The 15,753-nt window shown below is 42.1% G+C and overlaps 1 protein-coding gene across 1 annotated transcript in view; it reads left to right on the top strand.

Annotated features, from left to right (window-relative positions):
- TBC1D15 (TBC1 domain family member 15) overlaps positions 1 to 15,753 on the top strand; it is a 903,088-nt gene that overhangs the window by 48,040 nt on the left and 839,295 nt on the right. Inside the window, exon 3 of the mRNA XM_053719215.1 lies at positions 5,894 to 5,968. Within this exon, the coding sequence (XP_053575190.1) occupies positions 5,894 to 5,968 (75 nt within the window). The remainder of the gene's footprint in view (positions 1 to 5,893; positions 5,969 to 15,753) is intronic.

The raw sequence follows: 15,753 nt of genomic DNA, 5'->3' as shown, positions 1-15,753 counted from the left end.
GTAAGAGGAGAGGACAAAAAGCTACTGCTACCTCTCTTTCTTTCTGGCTGAAAAGCATTATCCGATTGGCTTATGAGACTGCCGGACGGCAGCCTCCTGAACGAATCACAGCTCACTCTACTAGGGCTGTGGCTTCCACATGGGCCTTCAAGAACGAGGCTTCTGTTGATCAGATATGTAAGGCAGCGACTTGGTCTTCTCTGCACACTTTTGCCAAATTCTACAAATTTGATACTTATGCTTTTTCGGAGGCTATTTTTGGGAGAAAGGTTTTGCAAGCCGTGGTGCCTTCCGTTTAGGTAACCTGATTTGCTCCCTCCCTTCATCCGTGTCCTAAAGCTTTGGTATTGGTTCCCACAAGTAATGGATGACGCCGTGGACCGGACACACCAATGTTGGAGAAAACAGAATTTATGCTTACCTGATAAATTACTTTCTCCAACGGTGTGTCCGGTCCACGGCCCACCCTGGTTTTTTAATCAGGTTTGAAAAATGTCTTTCTCTATACACTAGTCACCACGGCACCCTATAGTTTCTCCTTTTTTTTCTCCTAACCGTCGGTCGAATGACTGGGGGGGCGGAGCCTGGGAGGGACTATATGGACAGCTCTTGCTGTGTGCTCTCCTTGCCTTTCCCTGTAGGGGAGGAGAATATCCCACAAGTAATGGATGACGCCGTGGACTGGACACACCGTTGGAGAAAGTAATTTATCAGGTAAGCATAAATTCTGTTTTTTTCTCTTAAAGGCACAGTACCGTTTTTTTCTAAGTATTATTTACTTTGAATAAAGTGTTTTCCAAGCTTGCTTGTTTCATTACTAGCCTGTTTAACATGTCTGACACTAAGGAAAATCCTTGTTTAATGTGTTTAGAAGCCATTGTTGAACCCCCTCTTAGAATGTGTCCCACTTGCACTGATATGTCTATAAATTATAAAGAGCATATTTTAGCAATGAAAAATATAGCAATAGATGATTCTCAGACAGAAGGAAATGAGTTTTTGACATCTAGCTCTCCCCAAGTGTCACAACCAGTAACGCCCGCACAAGTGACGCCAAGTACCTCTAATGCGTCGAATTCATTTACTTTACAAGACATGGCCACAGTTATGAATACAACCCTCACAGAGGTTTTCTCTAAACTGCCTGGTTTACAAGGAAAGCGTGACAGCTCTGGGTTAAGTAAAGCTGAGCAGTCTGACGCTTTAGTAGCCGTATCTGATATACCCTCACAGTGTTCTGAAGTAGGGGTAAGGGATTTGTTATCTGAGGGAGAAATTTCTGATTCAGGAAAGACGCTCCCTCAGACAGATTCTGACATGACGGCCTTTAAATTTAAGCTTGAACACCTCCGCTTATTGCTCAGGGAGGTATTAGCGGCTTTAGATGATTGTGACCCCATAGTGGTTCCAGAGAAATTGTGTAAAATGGACGAATACTTAGAGGTTCCTGTTTACACTGATGTTTTTCCAGTCCCTAAGAGGATTGTGAATATTGTTACTAAGGAGTGGGATAAACCAGGTATTCCGTTTGCTCCCCCTCCTGTTTTTAAGAAAATGTTTCCCATATCTGACACCATGCTGGACTCGTGGCAGACGGTTCCTAAGGTGGAGGGAGCTATTTCTACTCTATCTAAGCGTACAACTATACCTATCGAAGACAGTTGTGCTTTCAAAGATCCTATGGATAAACAATTAGAGGGTCTCCTGAAGAAAATTTTTGTTCATCAAGGTTTTCTTCTCCAACCTATTGCGTGCATTGTTCCTGTAACTACTGCAGCGGCTTTCTGGTTCGAGGCTCTAGAAGAGGCTCTTCAGATGGAGACTCCATTAGAGGATATTATGGATAGAATTAAAGCTCTTAAGTTGGCTAATTCTTTCATTACAGATGCCGCTTTCCAACTGGCTAAGTTAGTGGCAAAGAATTCAGGTTTTGCCATTTTAGCACGCAGGGAGTTATGGCTTAAGTCCTGGTCTGCTGATGTATCATCAAAATCTAAACTTTTGAACATCCCTTTCAAAGGAAAGACCCTATTCGGGCCTGAACTGAAAGAGATTATTTCAGACATCACTGGAGGGAAAGTCAATGCTCTCCCTCAGGATAAAACAAATAAATTGAGGACCAAACAAAATAATTTTCGTTCCTTTTCGGAATTTCAAGGGTGGTCCCGCTTCAGCTTCCCCTGCTGCAAAGCAAGAGGGGAATTTGGCCCAATCCAAGTCAGTCTGGAGACCTAACCAGGCTTGGAACAAGGGCAAACAGGCCAAGAAGCCTGCAGCTGCCTCTAAGACAGCATGAAGGGGTAGCCCCCGACCCGGGACCGGATCTAGTAGGGGGCTGACTCTTTCTCTTCGCTCAGGCTTGGGCAAGAGATGTCCATGATTCCTGGGCTTTAGAAATTGTGTCCCAGGGATATCTTCTGGACTTCAAAGACTCTCCCCTAAGGGGGAGGTTTCACATTTCTCAATTGTCTGCAAACCAGACAAAGAGAGAGGCGTTCTTACGCTGTGTAGAAGACCTACATACCATGGGAGTGATCCGCCCAGTTCCAAAAGCGGAACAAGGGCTAGGGTTTTACTCAAACCTGTTTGTGGTTCCCAAAAAAGAGGGAACTTTCAGACCAATCTTGGATCTCAAAATTCTAAACAAGTTCCTCAGAGTACCATCTTTCAAGATGGAGACTATTCGGACTATTCTACCTCTGATCCAGGAGGGTCAATTTATGACTACCGTGGACTTAAAGAATGCGTATCTACACATCCCTATTCACAGAGATCATCGTCAATTCCTCAGACTTGCCTTTCTGGACAGGCATTACCAGTTTGTGGCCCTTCCCTTCGGGTTGGCCACGGCTCCCAGAATTTTCACAAAGGTGCTAGGGTCCCTTTTGGCGGTTCTAAGACCGCGGGGCATAGCAGTGGCGCCTTATCTAGACGACATCTTAATTCAGGCGTCGACTTTCCAGCTAGCCAAGTCTCACACGGACATCGTGTTGGCTTTTCTGAGATCTCACGGGTGGACGGTGAACATAAAAAAGAGTTCTCTATTCCCTCTCACAAGAGTTTCCTTCCTAGGGACTCTGATAGACTCTGTAGAAATTAAAATATTTCTGACGGAGGTCAGAAAATCAAAACTCTTAACCACTTGCCGAGCTCTTCATTCCATTCCTCGACCATCAGTTGCTCAGTGTATGGAGGTAATCAGTCTCATGGTAGCGGCAATGGACATAGTTCCTTTTGCCGGCCTACACCTCAGACCACTGCAACTATGCATGCTCAAACAGTGGAATGGAGATTATGCAGATTTATCTCCTCAACTGCATCTGGACCAGGAGACCAGAGACTCACTTCTCTGGTGGTTGTCTCAGGACCACCTGTCTCAGGGAATGGGTTTCCGCAGGCCAGAGCGGCTCATTGTAACGACAGATGCCAGCCTGCTAGGCTGGGGTGCAGGCTGGAACTCCCTGAAAGCACAGGGCTTATGGTCTCGGGAAGAAACTCTCCTCCCGTTAAACATTCTAGAACTGAGACCGATATTCAATGCGCTTCAGACGTGGCCTCAGCTAGCTGCGGCCAAATTCATCAGATTTCAGTCGGACAACATCACGACTGTAGCTTATATCAATCATCAAGGAGGAACACAGAGTTCTCTAGCAATGATGGAGGTAACCAAAATAATCCGATGGGCGGAGGATCACTCTTGCCATCTCTCAGCAATCCATATCCCAGGGGTAGAGAACTGGGAGGCGGATTTCCTAAGTCGTCAGACTTTTCATCCGGGGGAATGGGAGCTCCATCCGGAGGTATTTGCCCAGCTGACTCAGCTATTGGGCACACCAGAATTGGATCTGATGGCGTCCCGTCAGAATACCAAACTTCCTCGTTACGGGTCCAGGTCCCGGGATCCCCAGGCGGTACTGATAGATGCTCTAGCAGTACCCTGGTCCGTCAATCTGGCCTATCTATTTCCATCGTTTCCTCTCCTCCCACGTCTGGTTGCCAGAATCAAGCAGGAGAGAGCTTCGGTGCTTCTGATAGCACCTGCGTGGCCATGCAGGACTTGGTATGCAGACCTAGTGGACATGTCATCGGTTCCACCGTGGACTCTGCCATTGAGGCAGGACCTTCTAATCCAAGGTCCATTCACGCATCCAAATCTAATTTCTCTGCGTCTGACTGCTTGGAGATTGAACGCCTGATTCTATCAAAGCGTGGTTTCTCTGAGTCGGTCATTGATACCCTGATTCAAGCTAGAAAGCCTGTCACCAGGAAGATCTATCATAAGATTTGGCGCAAATATTTTTATTGGTGTGAATCCAAGGGTTACTCATGGAGTAAGATTCCTAGAATATTGTCCTTTCTCCAAGAAGGTTTGGAGAAGGGATTATCAGCTAGTTCCTTAAAAGGACAGATTTCTGCATTGTCTATTCTTTTACACAAGCGTCTGACAGATATTCCAGACGTTCAATCGTTTAGTCAGGCTTTAGTCAGAATAAAGCCTGTATTCAAACCTGTTGCTCCACCATGGAGCTTAAACTTAGTTCTTAAAGTTCTTCAAAGGGTTCCGTTTGAACCTATGCATTCCATAGATATTAAGCTTCTATCTTGGAAAGTTCTGTTTTTAGTAGCTATCTCTTCGGCTGTGACTCACCTTATCTTGTTTTCCATGCAGATAAGGTGGTTTTACGTACCAAACCTGGATTCCTTCCTAAGGTTGTTTCTAATAGGAATATCAATCAGGAAATTGTTGTTCCTTCACTGTGTCCTAATCCTTCTTCAAAGAAGGAACGTCTGTTGCACAATCTTGATGTGGTTCGTGCTTTAAAATTCTACTTGCAAGCAACCAAAGATTTCCGTCAAACATCTTCATTGTTTGTTGTTTATTCCGGTAAACGGAAAGGTCAAGAGTTACAACTACCTCTTTCCTTTTTGCTGAAAAGCATCATCCGTTTGGCTTATGAGGCTGCTGGACAGCAGCCTCTTGAAAGAATTACTGCTCATTCTACTAGAGCAGTGGCTTCCACATGGGCTTTTAAAAATGAGGTTTCTGTTGAACAGATTTGTAAGGCGGCGACTTGGTCTTCGCTTCATACTTTTTCCAATTTTTCCAAATTCAATACTTTTGCTTCTTCTGAGGCTATTTTTGGGAGAAAGGTTCTACAAGCAGTGGTGCCTTCCGTTTAAGGTACCTGTCTTGTCCCTCCCTTCATCCGTGTCCCAAAGCTTTGGTATTGGTATCCCACAAGTAAAGGATGAATCCGTGGACTCGATACATCTTACATGAGAAAACAGAATTTATGCTTACCTGATAAATTTATTTCTCTTGTGATGTATCGAGTCCACGGCCCGCCCTGTCTGTTAAAGACAGGTAGTATACTTTTATTTGAAAAACTTCAGTCACTTCTGCACCCTATAGTTTCTCTTTTTTCTTCCTAGCCTTCGGTCGAATGACTGGGGGGGGGCGGAGCTAAGGGAGGAGCTATATAGACAGCTCTGCTGTGGGTGCTCTCTTTGCCACTTCCTGTTAGGAAGGAGAATATCCCACAAGTAATGGATGAATCCGTGGACTCGATACATCACATGAAATTTTTTTTTATCAGGTAAGCATAAATTCTGTTTTTTTTATTATTTGAATCATACAACTTTTTTTTTTTATGTGGGAGTTGTCCCTATCAGCCAGTGAGCAGTAGACCAGGATTTGGTTGATCACTATCTTCTGTTCTGCTCTTTTCACTTTAAGCATCTTTCACTTCACGCGTTTTTACACTACTTTTTTTTACCTGTTTAACTCATGCTCTTATACATGATTAAAAACATTTTGAATAAGATGTCCCTTTAAGTTCATATATACCTAGTGTGTAACTGTCTTTTAATTATCTTCAATTCTTTAATTTAGGATGTGGAAATTATAGTAGATTGGAGACCTCTGGAAGAAACATTAGATTCCTCAAATATTCTATGTGCTGTAAAGGTATGTGATAAAATTTGTACATTTTCATGTCCTTTTTTAAAAAACACATTTTACATTTTTCACATGCTTCAGCTACATTATTACTTATATTGTCAAATTTATTAGTGATTTTTGCTTAAAGGGACACTGAACCCAATTTTTTTTTCTTTCATGATTCAGATAGAGCATGCAATTTTAAGCAACTTTCTAATTTACTCCTATTAATTTTTCTTCGTTCTCTTGCTATCTTTATTTGAAAAAGAAGGCATCTAAGCTAAGGAGCCAGCCAATTTTTGGTCGAGAACACTGGACAGCACTTGTTTATATGGTGGGTGAATTTATCCACCAATCAGCAAGAACAACCCAGGTTGTTCACCATAAATGGGCCGGCATCTAAACTTACATTCTTGCTTTTCAAATAAAGATACCAAGAGAAAAAATGTGATAATAGTAGTAAATTAGAAAGTTGCTTAAAATTGTACTGGGTTAGCAAGAAAAATATTATGCGCTAGATGTTCTTATACATATATACCATAAACAATAACAATGAAACCTAAATGGAGAACCATGTGTGTCTTTGTCTGGTTCAACCCCTATCATCATTATTTTTTTTCAGTAGTGTATGTCCTCCAAGTTTACTATACATTAAATGACTTTTATTTATTTATTTTTTACATATCTATAGATATTTATTTTTCTTTTTAATGACACGATGAGTCCACGGATCATCTTAATTACTACTGGGAATACCACTCCTGCCCTGCAGGAGGCGGCAAAGAGCACCACAGAAAAGCTGTTAAATATCACCTCCCTTCCCTCCCAACCCAGTCATTCTCTTTGCCTACGTTAAGTGCAAGGAGGTGGTAAATTAGGTGTTAAAAAGATTCTTCAATCAAGAGTTTATTATTTTGATAGTAGTGCAAGATTGTGCTGCTTTGTCCTAGGGTGTAGCCGTAGTCCATATCAGTCTCTTCAGTAGAGCAGTGGTGGCTTTAGAGCAATGGGAACTTGTGGGACATAATTCTTACTGCACCTCCCATATATTGATGCTGCCCTTACCCTGAAAACCTGAGAGACAGTGACTCAGGACTTTCCTTTTTTCACAGGTCCATGTGAGGGATAGGACCTCTCAAACCTGGGAACTGCCTTGCTGTCAGGCAGCATATGAGGTAAGTGCTGTCTTTATTTCTGGGGCATAGAAAGGACTCAGAAAAAGGTGGGCACTTTATTAAATGGGACAGACCTCATACTTAACATAATAGATTCTCCTAGGAGCATAGGGGACATATTGGGCAGCTTAAGACGCAGGCACTGGGGCTGGTTTTAAATTATTGGCGGTGGTTCCACATCTCCCGGCGGTTTTATAACTAAATAACCGACTGGGAGATTCCTTTTGTGACACGCCCACGATGAGAGATTCTCCAGGAAGCGGCAAGTAATTGCGCACCCTTTTTCCGTTCTCTCCGTCCACTGTAGGAAGGCATTCTACGCATCTATAAGTCATAGCTGTGTATTAAGTCCGGAGACCGACATAGCTCAGCTTGTTTACAACGGAGACGGACTGTGCGACCGGATCCAGGTCCCGTGAACATACGGCTCCTGCTCAGAGGAGGTAGGCACCTCAGCAAACTGTTGCTGAGGTGTAGAGGTGTTTGCAGGGATATTTTAGCTTGTTAAGTTAAGTCTTTCTATACTAAAATTGATTAAACGGATAAAAAAGTTAGTTTATTTTTTTAAAGAGACAATAACTTTTTTTTAGTTTTACATTTCATTAATAAAATTTTATTCTTTTATGTCAAATTGTTTAATTGTGAGTTACAATGGACCAAGAGACCCTACAAAGTGTCACATGCTCTTTATGCTTCGATGCCAATGTGGAACCACCAATCTCTTTCTGTTCATCATGTATTGAGAGAACTTTAAGCTACAGGGATAGACTTTTTTTCTGAGCCAACATTTTCTAAAGAGGATGCTGTTCAGGAATCTAATAACAATGTTCGATATATGCCGCAGCTTTCTCCTTAAGTGTCCCAAATTTTACCGCCCTCACATGCAGTGCCCTGCTCTTCCTCTCTAGCTCCCGCTGGAGTTACTTTAAAAGAAATCCCTTCTCTCATGTCTTCTGTAGTTTCAGATGCGTTGTCTGTTTTCCCAATGTTGCAGGGATAGCGTAAGAGGAAAATCAGACATTCAGTAAGCGAGGTTTCTGACGCAGTTGTTGCTATTTCAGATGTCCCCTGAGGAGGAGGATAACGTAGTAGCATCTGAAGGTGAAATTTCAGATTCTGACAGTGTAATTCCCCTTGCTGATACTGAAGTTGTATCCTTAAGCTAGAACACCTCCGTCTGTTACTTAAGGAGGTTTTAGCTACATTGGACGACAGCGACCCCACGGTCGTTGTTAATCCTAAGAAATCCAGTAAGCTGAACAAATATTTTGAGGTACCTTCCTCGATCTCAGATCGTTACCAGACCAAGCTTCTGAGATCATTGCTAAGGAGTGGGAGAGACCGGGTATACCTTTTTCTCCATCTCCTATATTTAAAAAGATGTTTCCCATAGCCAACTTGGTTAAGGAGCCTTGGCAAACAGTCCCCAAGGTGGAAGGAGCTGTTTCCACCTTAGCTAAGAGAACTACTATACCCATAGAGGATAGTTGTGCTTTCAAAGATCCCATGGACAAAAAATTAGACGGGTTACTCAAAAAGATGTATGTATACCAGGGCTTACAATGGCAGCCAGCTGTGTGCATTGCTACCGTCACTAGTGCGGTGGCATGTTGGTTTGATGCGTTGTCTGATGCTATCAGGACAGAAACTCCCCTGGATGAAATCCAGGATAGGGATAAAAGCTCTTAAATTGGCTAATTCCTTTATTACGGATACTTCCCTTTAAGTTATCAAACTGGGAGCAAAGATTTCAGGTTTCTCTGTTCTAGCTTGCATAGCCTTATGGCTAAAAACTTGGTCTGCAGATGTATCCTCTAAGTCTAAGCTTATGGCGATTCCTTACAAGGGGAAGGAAGATCTTGTTTGGGCCTGGCTTGATGGAAATAATCTCTGATATTACGGGAGGTAAGGGTCATCTTCTCCCTCAGGATAAGAGAAACAAAGAAAAGGGACGACAGAGTAATTTTTGTTCCTTTCGAAATTTCAAGGGAAATTCTTCCTCTTCTGCCTCCAAGCAGGAACAGTCTAAACCTTCATGGAGACCCAATCAGTCTTGGAATAAGGGAAAACAATCCAAGAAGCCTGCTATTGAATCAAAGACAGCATGAAGGGCCTGCCCCCGATCCGGGAACGGATCTTGTACGGGGCAGACTTTCCTTCTTAGCTCAGGCATGGGTTCGAGATGTTCAGGATCCCTGGGCAGTAGAAATAGTGTCCCAGGGATACAAACTAGAGTTCAAAAGTTTTCCTCCTAGAGACAGGTTTCTGCTTTCAAGATGGTCTGTAGACCAGACAAAAAGAGAGGCATTCTTACACTGTGTAAGAGACCTCTCTGACCTGGGAGTGATAGTTCCTGTTCCGATTCAAGAACAGGGTCTGGGATTTTGTTCCAATCTGTTCGTGGTTCCCAAAAAAGAGGGAACCTTTAGGCCTATTTTAGATCTCAAGAGTCTAAACAAATTCCTCAGAGTACCGTCATTCAAGATGGAAACTATTTGTTCCATTCTTCCTTTGGTCCAAGAGGGTCAATTTATGACAACTGTGGATTTAAAGGACGCGTACTTGCATGTTCCCATTCACAGGGATCATCACAAGTTTCTAAGATTTGCCTTTCTAGACAAACACTTGCAATTTGTGGCTCTTCCCATCGGTCTTGCCACAGCTCCCAGAATTTTCTCAAAGGTTCTGGGATCGCTGTTGGTGATGCTTCAATTATTGGGCATTGCAGTGGCGCCACATATCTGGACGACATCCTAGTCCAGGCGCCATCCTTACAACAAGCAAGATCCCACACGGAAATGTTGTTATCCTTCCTGCGATCTCACGGATGAAAGGTAAATTTTGAAAAGAGTTCCTTAGTGCCAAATACAAGGGTAACTTTCTTGCGAACCATAATAGATTCCCTATCAATGAAGATTTTTCTGACAGAAGTCAGGAAATCAAAGATTTTTGATACTTGTCTAGCTCTTCAGTCCACTCCTCGGCCATCAGTGGCTCAGTGCATAGAGGTAATCGGGCTGATGGTAGCGGCAATGGACATCATCCCGTTTGCTTGGTTCCATCTCAGACCTCTGCAGTTAAACATGCTCAGGCAATGGAACAGAGATTATGTGGATTTGTCTCCTCGAATACTTCTGGAGCAGGAGACAAGGGCTTCTCTTCAATGGTGGTTGTCTCAGGATCATCTCTTTCAGGGTACCTGCTTTCGCAGACCATCTTGGGTGATTGTGACAACAGACGCCAGCCTTCTAGGATGGGGAGCAGTCTGGGGCTCCCTAAAGGCTCAGAGTCTTTTCTACCTATGAATATTCTGGAACTGAGAGCGATCTTCAATGCTCTTCTGGCCTGGCCCCAGTTAGCCTCGGTCCAGTTTATCAGGTTCCAGTGGGACAACATAACTTCAGTGGCTTACATCAATCATCAGGGAGGAACGAGGAGTTCCTTAGTGATGACAGAGGTAACCAAAATTATTCAGTGGGCGGAAACCCACTCTTGCCGTCTGTCGGCGATCCACATCCCAGGGGTGGACAACTGGGAGGCGGACTTCCTGAGCAGGCAGACCTTTCATCTGGAGGAGTGGGAACTCCATCTGGAAGTGTTCTCCAGCCTGATTCTCAAATGGGTCAGCCGGAATTGGATCTCATGGCATCTCGGCAGAATGCCAAGCTTCCGAGGTACGTGCCGAGATCCAGGGACCCTCAGGCGGTACTGATAGACGCCCTGGCGGTACCTTGGACCTTCAGTCTAGCATACCTATTTCCTCTATTTGCTCTTCTTCCTCGGGTTATTGCTCAAATCAAGCAGGAGAGGTCCTCGATGATCCTCATTGCACCGGCTTGGCCTCGCAGGATTTGGTATGCCGATCTGGTGGACATGTCATCTCTGCCACCTTGGAGACTTCCGTTGAGGAAGGACCTTCTAATTCAAGGGCCCTTCCATCACCCAAATCTAGTTTCTCTGAAGCTGACTGCTTGGAGATTGAACGCTTAGTTTTATCCAAGCAGGACTTTTCAGAATTGGTCATAGAGACCATGATTCAGGCTCGTAAACCTGTAACTAGAAAGATTTACCATAAGATATGGTGTAAATATCTCTATTGGTGTGATGCCAAGGGCTACTCCTGGAGTAGAGTTAGGATTTCTAGATTTTGTCCTTTCTCCAAGAGGGTTTGGAGAAAGGATTGTTGACAAGTTCCCTAAAGGGTCAAATTTCTGCCTTATCTATTTTGTTACACAAACGTCAGATGTGCAATCTTTTTGTCAGTCCTTTGTGTCAGGCCTTGGTCAGGATCAGGCCTGTGTTCAAACCAGTTACTCCTCCATGGAGTCTTAATTTGGTTCTCAAAGTTCTTCAAGAGGCTCCGTTTGAGCCTATGCATTCCTTAGATATTAAGTTGTTATCTTGGAAAGTTTTATTTCTTGTTGCTATTTCTTCTGCTCACAGAGTGTCAGAGCTCTCGGCATTGCAGTATGAGTCCCCTTACCTGATTTTTCATTCAGATAAGGTAGTTTTACATACTAAATTAGGATTTCTTCCTAAGTTTGTTTCTGATCAGAACATTCATCAGGAGATTGCTGTTCCTTCCTTGTGTCCTAATTCTACCTCTAAGAAGGAACTGCTTCTGCACAATCTGGATGTGGTTCGTGCCTTAAAGTTTTACCTGCAAGCGACTAAGGATTTTCGTCAGTCTTCTGCTTTGTTTATGGTTTAATCAGGAAAACTTAAGGGACAGAAAGCTACGGTTACTTCTCATTCTTTTTGGCTGACGAGTTTCATACGTTTTGCATATGAGACTGCTGGACAGCAGCCTCCAGAGAGAGTTACGGCTCATTCCACGAGGGCTGTTGCTTCCTCATGGGCATTCAACAATGAAGCTTCTGTGGAACAGATTTGCAAGGCTGCAACTTGGTCCTCTCTTTACACTTTTTCAAAATTTTACAAATTTGACACTTTTGCCTCGGCTGAGGCCGTTTTTTTGAGAAAGGTTCTTCAAGCAGTGGTGCCTTCTGTTTAGGTTCCCTGTCTTGTCCCTCCCGTATCATCTGTGTACTCTAGCTTGGGTATTGATTCCCAGTAGTAATTAAGATGATCCATGAACTCATTGTGTCATTAAAAAGAAAAGAAAATTTATGCTTACCTGATAAATTTATTTCTTTTTTGACACGATGAGTCAACGGCCCGCCCTGCTTTTGAAAGACAGGTTATTGTGTTATTATATACTTCAGACACCTCTGCACCTTGTTACTTCCTTTCTCTCCTTTACTTCAGTCGAATGACTGGGTTGGGAGGGAAGGTGATATTTAACAGCTTTTCTGTTGTGCTCTTTGCCGCCTCCTGCAGGCAGGAGTGGTATTCCCAGTAGTAATTAAGATGATCAGTGGACTCATCGTGTCAAAAAAGAAATACATTTATCAGGTAAGCATACGTTTTCTTTTTTAATTTTGTGGGAAAGAAGTGGTGGGGTGAGTCACTCCATGCCGCTTTTTCACCATTCAACCAAGTGTACTTGTCCTCTTATTACCTTTGAAAGACCTTTAATTTTCAAAAAAGTGCAGGGTCCAACAAACATAAGCAACGTTTTGGGCACACACTCAGCCCTTATTCATGCTGGAGGATTTCCATTTTTGTTTGCAATTGACAAGCATGGTAAGCTCACTCTGTGGACTGCTAAATTAGTGTGTGCTGTCTCCAAATACTATAACTCTTATTGGCTTTGCCCAGAAAGGTCGATAATAGACCCTCAAACTGAAATAATCACAACTGTCACCTTTTTTCGCCATTTGTCTCACCAACTGTTACTTAAAGAAAATTGCAAAAATATTACAAGCGCATAACATTCTGTGTGATCAGCAAACAAACTAACTACAGACTAATGCTAACAGCATATTTTGTGGCATCAAAACTTTGACAAGTGACTGCTTCTAAGAGAATTATATATTTGTGTTAAAGAGACTTCTAATTTCCGCAATTCTCATAGAGACTGACGGATATAAATAAGCACCGGATACAGTGTTTCAAAACTTTTCAATATAATAAGATCATTGGATATAGTGTTACAAAGTTTATGAAAATAACCCATCACGGAGTAATGGACACTTAACTCTATATTTTTAAGGTAGTAACAAAATACCTTTTTAGTGATTTTAGTGATTTCCCAAGGGAGACGTCCCTTAAGTATTTTAGAAATTTTTTAGTTTTATGTTAAATATAAAGGATTGTTATTAAAATTTTATATTAATCTGGTTGTACTTATATATATTTTGAGTAATTGTTGGAGGAATCAGATATAGTTTTATAATTCGTTGTCGTGAAACATAGAGGACATAAGGAATTAAAATTGTTTTAAATAACTAACTCTTTATGTGAAGCTTCATAATAATCTGATAGATATAATTCTAATAATTATTATTATTACTACTATTATTATATATTTTTTTTTTCAAGTGTATTAGCTTTTCAGCGCCCTCTACACAAATTATATCACTTTATCTACAAACAGGAATCCTTAGAGGAGGTTCCATTAGAGTGGCTTACACTCCCAAAGCGCACCTTCATCTCACTATCACTTTGCCCAGAAAGTACCCTCACTCTGTGCTTAAAGGACAACCAACAGCAATTATGGCAAACTGCAGCTACAGACATTGGCAGCAGTAATCTAAAGGACAGCAGTGTCAGGGGACTAATCTGAGGTCTGATATGGATTTGTGACTGACAAAGGTTCTGCAGGGCCAGGGTCTAATCTGAGGTCTAACGTGGATATGTGGCTGAGAGGTGTTGCAGGTTCAGTGGTCTAATCTAAGTTCTAATGGTTTGTTCATGGCTGACAGGGACTGCTGGGCTTTGAGTTCTGATGAATGCATGTGTCTTACAGAAGAGCGGTTGCACCTTGTCTGATCTGTGTTCTGATGGGTATGTAACTGGGAGAAAACAACTGTACCCTTGTATCATCTGATGTATAACATGGTTGTGTGGCTGAGAAAGGGTAATTATTCAGGAGTCCGATTTGTTGAAATTATTTTATGCATTAGGAAAAGTAGCATTGTGCTAACGTTTTTGTCCATTTGACAACATTTTGTGTTTATATTTTCATACCCCTGAGACCATATAGGAACTGCAATAATGTTCAACCATTTTTGCTCAAATGACTACTTATGACTACATCCTAGTACTTGAAATAGCTCTATTCCTCTCTTAACTCTTAAATTGAATCCACACAAAACGTGTAACAACTTTGTTTCAGGACTCTGAGGTGGTGTACTTTGATTTACTTACGTAAGAAACCCTGAGTGATCTAGATTTCTCCAACATTGGTGTGTCCGGTCCACGGCGTCATCCTTACTTGTGGGATATTCTCTTCCCCAACAGGAAATGGCAAAGAGTCCCAGCAAAGCTGGTCACATGATCCCTCCTAGGCTCCGCCCACCCCAGTCATTCTCTTTGCCGTTGCACAGGCAACATCTCCACGGAGATGGTTAAGAGTTTTTTGGTGTTTAAATGTAGTTTTATTCTTCTATCAAGTGTTTGTTATTTTAAAATAGTGCTGGTATGTACTATTTACTCTGAAACAGAAAAGGATGAAGATTTCTGTTTGTGAGAGGAAGATGATTTTAGCAGACAGTAACTAAAATCGATTGCTGTTTCCACACAGGACTGTTGAGATGAAGTAACTTCAGTTGGGGGAAACAGTTAGCAGTCTTTTCTGCTTAAGGTATGACTAGCCATATTTCTAACAAGACCATGTAATGCTGGAAGGCTGTCATTTCCCCTCATGGGGACCGGTAAGCCATTTTCTTAGTTAAACATAAAAGAATAAAGGGCTTCAAAAAGGGCTTCAAAACTGGTAGACATTTTTCTGGGCTAAACTAACTAATTATTGGTATTATAATCTTGGGGAACGTTTAGAAAAACGGCAGGCACTGTGTTGGACAACTTTTTCAGATGGGGGCCTTTCTAGTTATAGACAGAGCCTCATTCTGGGACTGTATAGGGGTTAAATGTAAAAACGGCTCCGGTTCCGTTAATTTAAGGGTTAAAGCTCTGAAATTTGGTGTGCAATACTTTTAATGCTTTAAGACACTGTGGTGAAATTTTGGTGAATTTTGAACAATTCCTTCATACTTTTTCACATATTCAGTAATAAAGTGTTTTCAGTTTGAAATTTAAAGTGACAGTAACGGTTTTATTTTAAAACGTTTTTTGTGCTTTGTTGACAAGTTTAAGCCTGTTTAACATGTCTGTACCATCAGATAAGCTATGTTCTATATGTATGAAAGCCAATGTGTCTCCCCATTTAAATTTATGTGATAATTGCGCTATAGTGTCCAAACAAAGTAAGGACAGTAATGCAACAGATAATGATATTGCCCAAGATGATTCCTCAAATGAGGGGAGTAAACATGATACTACATCATCCCCTACTGTGTCTACACCAGTTATGTCCACACAGGAGGCCCCTAGTACATCTAGTGCGCCAATACTTATTACCATGCAACAATTAACGGCTGTAATGGATAACTCCATAGCAAATCTTTTATCCAAAATGCCTACTTATCAGAGAAAGCGCGATTGCTCTGTTTTAAACACTGAAGAGCAAGAGGACTCTGATGATAACTGTTCTGACATACCCTCACACCAATC

Source organism: Bombina bombina, chromosome 6, assembly GCF_027579735.1.
Source record: "Bombina bombina isolate aBomBom1 chromosome 6, aBomBom1.pri, whole genome shotgun sequence".
NCBI lineage: Eukaryota > Metazoa > Chordata > Amphibia > Anura > Bombinatoridae > Bombina > Bombina bombina.
This window is presented reverse-complemented; position numbering and strand designations above follow the sequence as displayed.